Source organism: Propithecus coquereli, unplaced genomic scaffold, assembly GCF_000956105.1.
Source record: "Propithecus coquereli isolate 6110/MARCELLA unplaced genomic scaffold, Pcoq_1.0 Scaffold140, whole genome shotgun sequence".
Taxonomy (NCBI): domain Eukaryota; kingdom Metazoa; phylum Chordata; class Mammalia; order Primates; family Indriidae; genus Propithecus; species Propithecus coquereli.
In genome coordinates, this window is record NW_012138303.1 from 4458955 (window position 1) to 4467668 (window position 8714).

General features: G+C 43.3%; 1 protein-coding gene and 1 non-coding gene across 2 annotated transcripts; one reads left to right on the forward strand and one right to left on the reverse strand.

Annotated features, from left to right (window-relative positions):
- The first annotated feature begins 1195 nt into the window (after positions 1-1195).
- On the forward strand, positions 1196-4516 carry LOC105806406 (low affinity immunoglobulin gamma Fc region receptor III-A-like). The gene is made up of 3 exons (XM_012639513.1): positions 1196-1214; positions 1256-1543; positions 3045-4516. The coding sequence occupies exons 1-3, from the start codon at positions 1196-1198 to the stop codon at positions 3230-3232; spliced, it is 495 nt and encodes a 164-aa protein (XP_012494967.1). The 3' UTR covers positions 3233-4516.
- A 1420-nt stretch (positions 4517-5936) lies between these two features.
- TRNAN-GUU lies at positions 5937-6010 on the reverse strand. Its single transcript has one exon. It is a non-coding gene; the product is annotated as a tRNA-Asn (tRNA).
- Positions 6011-8714: the final 2704 nt, after the last annotated feature.

The following is an 8714-nucleotide window of genomic DNA, read 5'->3' on the forward strand; positions in this document are numbered from 1 at the left end:
AGTAAAAAAGAGAAAATTAAAAAGATTTTTGGTCCTACTCCCTCAGAAAAAAACCCTGTTAATATTTAAGTGCATACCCTTCCTTTTTTTTTCTTTGCATATATACTTTTTGTATCCTACCTTTTTACCTTATCATTGTCTCATGAATATTTTCTCATGCCATTATAATATTTATCTACAATATCATTTTTAATTATTCAGGTCCCCTCCTGACCATGACTTCGTGTTCTCTCTGTGCGGAGTCTGATCACTTGGTAAAACGGTTGTGAGAACAAGTGTCCTAGTGATTTAGGAATTTTTCTCAGGCCAGGCGCGGTGGCTCACACCTGTAATCCTAGCACTCTGGGAGGCTGAGGCAGTAGGATCCCTTTTGAGCTCAGGAGTTCAAGACCAGCCTGAGCAAGAGCAAGATCCCCCTTTCTACTAAAAATGGAAAAAATTAGCTGGGCGTGATGGTGTGCACCTGTAGTCCCAGGTACTCGGGAGGCTGAGGCAGAAGGATTGCTTGAGCCCAGGAGTTGGAGGTTGCAGTGAGCTATGACAATACCACTACACTCTAGCCAGGGCAACAGACTGAAACTATACTCTGTCTCTCCAGAAAAAAAGAATTTTCTCTCTCGAAGGCCTGCTCAGTAATGAAGATGGTTTCACTGAGGCCCTTCAGCCCTTCAGAAACCAACAATTACCGCCACAAGCGCTACCAGTCATGCCTTTCCCCTCCTGACTTTTCCATTGAGTGCCCCTTCACGATTTCTGTAGCCTCTTCTCCGGCCACTCAGTCACCTTATTCCTGACTGCTGTAGAAGTCTTTCAGTTTTCCTACAATTACTTATTCCTTCTGAAATCTACCTTTTCTCTAATGGGGCAAATCATCATTTTCAAATGCAATTTTTACTCTTTGATTCAGAACTTGCTGTGACCCCTTATTACCTGTCATAGCAAATCCAAGTCCAGCAATTAAGGATTCTGCAGTTATCCCCAACATTGCTTCCCGCCTACCTCATTACTTACTCCCTCTGCTCTAACCTTATGCTTTGATTGTGTGTGTGTGTGTGTGTATGTGTGTGTGTGTGTGTGTATCCCTCTTTCCCATTAGATAAAAGGTCTTGGTGTGACTTGAGTTCTCTTGCAGGGCCTAGTCAGCTTTTTCCCAAAGGGAGCTATGTAAGGATGGCTTCCAGTCTGGCTTTCCCTGATGTCCCAGGGTTTGGGTGGTGAGTGTCCCCTTCACAAGAGCTCTGCACTAAGAGCTGAGGCCTCCCGGGCCTGGGGTCTCTGTGTCTTTCAGGCTGGCTTGTGCTCCAGGCTCCTCGGTGGGTGTTCCAGGAGGGGGAGCCCATTCACCTGAGGTGTCACAGCTGGAAGAACACTTCCGTGCATTCAGTCACATATTTACAGAATGGCAAAGGCAGAAGGTTTTTTCATCACAATTCTGACTACCACATACCAAAAGCCACACCTGGTTACAATGGCTCCTACTTCTGCAGAGGGCTTGTCGGAAAGAAAAACGTGTCTTCAGAGACTGTGAACATCATCGTTCAAGGTGAGACACGTGCAACCCTAGAGTGCCCACAGCCCCCTGTGTGTGGAGCCTCCACTCACACTGGGAAGATGAGTTGGGAGGAGATTTCCAACCCTTCCACAGACTTCTTTACATAGGGTTCCCCACTGGTGACCAGCAGAGACCCCGATAATCCCTGATCGCTGAGTAGGTGTGCAGTTCTGTTTCAGCCTGTTCCTTAGAGGTAGCTGAGAAGTGTCATTCACTCTGCAGTGTGATAACAGGAACAGAAGCCACATTTCCTCCCCATAATAGTAGTATACATAATAATAAATACACTTGTCCTTACCCCAGCCACACCCATGATGTCATGTGTCCCTATCATGCTGGCCCATCTTCACCTTCATCCAAGTCTTAGCCAAGACCTAAACTGGCAGGAGCCCTTCATCCCCTCACAGAAAGGGCTTGGAACCTGGGTTCTGGCTCTGCAGCTAATTGACCATGTGACAGTGGGTGAGCCACTTAGTCTCTCTGAACCCCAATTTCTTCTTCTGTAACAAAGGTAAGCTGACATTTATTGGGCGCTTTTCACTGTGCTAGATATTGTGCTAAACAATTCTTTACATGCATCTAGTTTGATCATTGATCTTCACAACATTATGAGATAGGCAATATTGACTCCATTTACATGGAGTAACTCAGGTGCAATAAATAAGTAAATAAAATTTGTCCCTAAGGTCACACCAAAGGCTTCGAAGCCTATATATTTAACCATCAGGTAAAATGAAAGAATTGAACAGGCACAATATCCTATGATGGAATTTTGGGTCCCATTAAGTCACCCAGAAAACATTTCTAGTTTCTATAGGGCCAACCTCCAGGGTCAGAGATCTAGCATGGTATTCCTGGACTTCTATCTGGAACCAGACCAAGACCTAAATTCTAAACAATTTTCATGTATAAAGGCAGCACAACACCTTTTGAGATTTTGACAAAACAATGCCATAATTTGTATAAAAATAATTTAATTACATTTTAAATCAAAACTAAATCCTCTCAAATGGTTAGGGAAAGAGAGCAAATAATGAAGCACAAATGGGGTAAAATGTAAACAATTGGCAAGTCTGGGTGAAGGATATACGAGAGTTCTTTATACTATTCTGATAAATCTTTTCGAGTTTGAAATTACATCAAAAGTAAGAGTTAAAAAATTGAAACTAAAAATCCAAAAATTTGTCCCAGTTTATAGATAACAGCATTGTCTGACAATTTCATAATTGTCACACAAAACCCAGCTCCAACCTAACTTGCTAACACTCCCTGTCACATCTCCATCAAATAAGCAGAAACGGAGTGACTCTGCTCAGGCAACACCAAGATCAGGAGTCCCTAGGAAGAAGCAAAGGCTTCCCCGAGACTTCCCACCATTCCTGCAACCTGTCTCTTGGCAGGTGTCAGGAAGACTCTCCACTGGTGACCTCACTGTTCCCAATTTCTGCCTTAATGACAGTCATTTTTCTCATACCTCTACTTCCCCTACTAGGCTCGACAAGTCTATCTGTCTCACCATCCTTTCTACCTTGGCATCAAGTCGCTTTCTGCCTGGTGATGGTACTCCTGTTTGCAGTGGACACGGGACTGTATTTCTCCATGCAGAGAAAGCTTCGAAGCTCTCCAAGGGACTGGAAGGACCACAAATTTAAATGGAGCCAGGACCCTCAGGACAAATGACCCCTTATCCCTTGGCGGGTAATAAGAGCAATGGCAGCAACATCTCTAAACGTTTCTCTGGATTTGCGACCCCATCATCCCCATTAGGCATCTCTGTGAGCACAGGAAAAACACAACTCAGACCCTGGGCTGAGGGCCCCCCACCCAATTCTCTATTTTCTCTTGATCTCCAGTGAAAAGGAAAGGCCTGGGATCTTCGAGTGCCAACAGTGAAGCCCAGTGAGTAGCTTCGTTCCTAGGAATTGAAGTCTCAAGGCTATACAAACATTTTCTCTGTCCCAACCATTCCCTCACAGCAAAGCAACAACGCAGGCTCTGGTTGGTGACCTCTAAATGTATAGGAGTTGTTCCTAAATAAATAGACCAGCAGAAGTAGTGGTTGAGGCAGAGCCAGCTGGACAGTGGTCTGCATCTATTGCTGCAGGGTTGGTTGCATTTAGGGGATCCCAAAACTCCAGACAAGAGTGTGGGGACTGCTGAGGATCTAGGGGATTCTTCAGAACCAGTGAAGGGAATGGCTGAGAAAGAGCAGGGTGGTCCAGGGTAGACCAGGGGAAGTTCTCCCCCCTCGGCCTAGAGGGAAGTCTGTCTTCCTAGAACATGAACCCTGGTGGAGGTGACAGGAAATCACAGGGGTGATGCAGAATCGAGCTTTCCAGGGGAGTCTCTATCAGAACCGGGATGGTCTGCAAGTATATGCTGATGAACTCTCTTAATGCTGTGAGTAGAAAATGGTCCTAGGAAGGGGACTGGGGATTGGGGGCAGGGGATTGAAAAAGAAAGCTCATGACAAACCCTGTGTGTCATTGTCCCAGCTTAAGCTAAGTGAACAGATATCTCAGCATTTGAACTGAGAAACTATGATATGAAAGAGTCAACCACAAACACACAGGAAGGAAAGGGCAGGGGGTGAAGACGCCTTTGTTGCCCAGGGCAGTAAGAACTAGAGAGCAGAGGCAGGGACAATAAAACCAGCTTTTGTGTTTCAGTATCTAATTCAAGTATAGCTTTGTTTACTTCATTTATCAAGCAAATGTTGGATAACCAATACTAAATGTAGTGAACTCCACTGAGTAAATTGCGAAACTCTGAAATCCCTCAGCATGCCGACGCCAGTGGAGTGGGAAGGGAAAAGGCAATTGCTGCTCACGGAGGAAAGCTTTCGCTATCTCTTTCTGTTTTAGAAGTTTTAAACAGAACATTTCTTGATTCCAGTAAAGCATTTTATAATATCTTGCATGCTAGTCTTAGAAGATGGAAAAAAAAACCGTGGTAATAAAACATGAGTGATAAAATCCTTTCTTCCCTCTGTGCAAAATTCTATCAGAGATTGGTTTGGATTGATGAGAACCACGCCCCTCTCCCCTTTCAGCAACCATCTCGCCACAACTCACAGGAATTAGGCTGCTTGCTTTCCGAATCTTGCTGATACAACTGGTTGAAGGGGGCTTTTTGTGGGCAGTACAGGATAGGAGCGGGAGTAGGAATTAAAGGTAGTTTTAGAGCACTGGGGCAAGTAGGAAAAGGCACTGGAGGCAGGAGGTAGAGGCCAGGGCAGAGGTAGAGTGTCAGCCTGATTGTGTGAATCATGAGATCTAAAACAAGATGATTCAAGCTAGGTATAGACGTAAATGTTAGATGAGATTCAGACATGAGACAAGTGTATTTGGAAACCCTGGACATTCAACTCACATTTATTTAGTATCTACAATGTTCCAAGTTTGAGTGTAGGTGCTGAGGATATCGGATGAACAACACAGGGTCATTCGCTGGAGGAGCTTTCATTCTAGTGGGCAAAACAGGTAAGTAAGAAGAGAGTGAAGAAAGGGCTGCGGAGAAAAGGCTCGATTTTGGTGTAGTCATGAAGGATGAAGAGGAGTTTGCCGGGCAAAGAAGAGGAGAAAAACAGAAGGTCCATGGGCAAAGATTCAAAAGCCAGAGTATGAGTTCAAGAAAGCGGTTGAGTTCTGTTGGAGTCTAAAGGGTCAGTGAGGCAGAGGAGAGAGTTTTGGGGCCAGATCACGAAGGGCACTGCCTTCCAAGCTAAGGAGATTGTATCAGACCCTGTAAGCCATTGACATAGTTTAAATAGATTAATCTTGTACTGCACAGTATTCTAGAAGGACCCTCTGGCAGCTACGTGGAGGAGGGATGGGAGAGGAGCGTTGAAGATGGAACCAGCTAGGGTGGCTGGGTAGTATGCAGTAACCCAAATGGAGTAATGAGGGAGTAAGTGGCCGCGAAGCAGGAGAGGAAGGTGCCTAGTCAAAAGACATTTAGGAGGCAGACTCTCCAAGAATTGGTAGCAAGAAGGACGTAGCGTGACTAAGGACCCAGATTCCAGACATGGTTCCAGTTTCATAGGTTAGGAAATACAAAGGCAAGGCAGTACGTACGTGTTTGGTGGGAAAGATACAGAATTCATCTTTGGGTTGTTAATACTGACTTCCTTTGCTAAATTTTCTGAAAGCATCAGTTTCATGATGCAATTTCAGTGGTTAAACTGCTAAAAGTTCTATTTGCAACTGTACTCGCACCAGATACCTCAAAACCGCTAGCAAAGTGCCCAGAGTGAGGAAGGTGCTGGGAGCCACCCAGCGTAGAGGCCAGCGGCTAGGGGTCCTAGGGGTTAATGCCGAAGTTGGTTTTACGTTTCAAGACACGAAGGTTGTCACCCACCCTGAGTTCACAAAACTGTCGCCTTCGTCCCTGGGTGGGCTCGAACCACCAACCTTTCGGTTAACAGCCGAACGCGCTAACCGATTGCGCCACAGAGACAGGCGGAAATTGCTGTTGCTGCCAAGTCAGTTCACGGAAGAAAAAAATTCACAGTGTGCCCTGTGCCTCCAAAACAGTGTGGTTGAGGCTGACTTAGAAACCGGTGGCGCCACTACCTTTCCGCACACCAGGGTGCGGCTGATAGCCCCGAGTGAGGCAGGTCTCTTTCCCGTTCCAGCGCTTGCTTAGATCTGGGACAGGACTCAGCTTCCACCCAGAAGAGTGACTGGACTCACGATACAGTATTTTTTTAATTTCAAAAAGGGGTACATGGATAGCTTTTATAATGCTGAAGTCAGGGCTGTTAGTGTACCCATCACCCAAAGAGTACTCATTGTACCTGTTAGGTAGGGTTTTACCCCTCCCCTTACCCCCTCCCGCTGCTTGATTTCCAATGACTCTTACTTCTCTCTGTGCCCATGTGTGCCCATCGATTAGTTCCAAATTATTCGATAGCACATGTGCTGTTTGTTTTCCCATTCTTGAGATACTTCACTGAGGACAATAGTCTCCAGTTCCATCCAAATTACAAGACATTAATTCATTTCTTTTAATGGCTGAGTAGTACTCCGTGGTATATGTATATATTGTTAATCCACTCAGGAATTGATGGGCACTTAGGCTGATTCCACATCTTTTCAATTGTGAATTGTGCTGCAATAAACATTAGAGTGCAGATATCTTTTTAATAAAATGACTTCTTTTCCTTTGGGTAGATACCCAGTAGTGAAATTGCTGGATTGTAATACAACATTTTTAATATTGCTGAGAAAAGAGGAGCAGAAGAGGATGAATGGAGGAAAGGTCTTTGGGGAATCCAAAATGGAAACTCTCTGTGGGTTGGGAAGTTCAGTTGGTTTTGCTTAGAAAAGTACATTAATAAGTTTTTCTGCTGATCTAGACAATTTATGTATGCATGTGTACATGTCTGAGTATTGACTCATAATAAGCTTATTTTTGTGAAAATTAAAAATACTGCATCACGTGTCTGATCTCACCCTGGAAAATGTAACATCTAAGTAAAGGAGCTTCATATTACAAAATTAATCTTCAGTCCCAGCTGTGTTGAAAGGTTTCTGCTAGCATATTAGGCAGGCAAACAGAACATGGAGTTTAAAAGGCCAATAACTTAAGGACTTTGATACTGACATATCTGGATCCAAATATCTGAAGAGCAGCATCAACCTAGGGATCCTCATCAGTGCTGGGCCTAATAAGCCATTGTCTATATTGATGGAGATCCAGGGCCCCTCCATAGTCTCCATGCAGAACCTCCTTCCTTTCTGCACTGCCATCGTCTAATCAGTGCATTCCCATTTAGGTACAGCTCAAAGTTTCCAGTGGTATTCAGTGAAATGAGAATACACACAAAGAGATATGCATGTGCAGAAATTATATATACATGCATGTGTACATATAGACATATACTTTATATCTTATGTAAAATACATATTTGTACTATATATAATACATAATTAAATATATATATTTGCCAAGTGACCTTTAAACTGAGATAATTTTTTTACACTTCAAAGTTTTGTTTTTAAATGTCCTTCCTTTTATAAAATTATAATTAGGATAGGTGATAGTTGTTGTGGCTGTGGCTGTTTTGTTAATTTCCTGACTTGGCAAAATAAAAAGTTGGAAACCTTGTATTTGCAGCCAATATTTTGGGAGAAATTTTGCTCATCTGTGAAGTCTGATTTAGGTTTCACCAATCATAACCAAAACCACCCCAACTGCAGAGGAATCTAGAAAGTGCAGTTTTTACCTTTCTAGCCCCTACAGCACAGAAAAGACCAGAATGAGGTTGGAATGGGTTATGAGCAAGCCAATCTACATATCCACTACAATGAGTAAACAGACAAACAAAAAATAAAGACAAATTTAAACTAAATAAACTTAAATAAATAAACTTCCCACTTCCGCCCCAATATGGGACTGTTAGGGAATGAGGGAAAGAAAAGTTCTGAAGAACCAAAAAATGGTGGGCTACGGATGTGGGTATCCTGGCTAAACCGTGGCAAGGGTATATGCATGTGTCTATTCTTAAAAGACAACCTGCAGGGAAAGGAAGAGCCAAGTCATAAGTTGGACTCTACCCTCCTCCTTCCAAATATCTGGGGAAAAGACCCAACCAGTATAATAGAGAAAACTTTATAGCATCCCAACCATCCACAATATCCAAGAGAAAGCTTTCCAGCTCCTGGGTTCATGATCCAACATCTCATGATCCAAGGTGAGGAGGGAATGAAAATCGCCCTAGAAATCAGAGTGGGACATCACTCACATAGTTGAATATCAAAAAACTTGAGCAGGAGATGGCACAAGGGACAAAAGAGTAAAAGAGCACAAGCCATTGGCTCACAGTCATTCACAATATCTGACAGGAAGCTTCACATCTGCTGGCTTCACCGTTAATCTCTGGTGGATCCAAAGATGTCCCAGAGTTTTTGTTTTGCTTTATTTGAGAAATGTAGGTGAGTGATTACCCGGCAATTATGTCATTTCAAGTCAGTGGTTGAGGAATGGGTTTTTCAAGAAATAGAACAGAGAACCATCAGGTGGGCAGTGGGGAGGGAATAGCATTACAGATTTACCTTATGTTATATCTCAAAATAATTTCAAAAAGAATTAAATAGATAATGCCAAAAAGCAAAAAACAAACATTAAATTACTATTTAAAAAAGGTAAAGGCTGATTT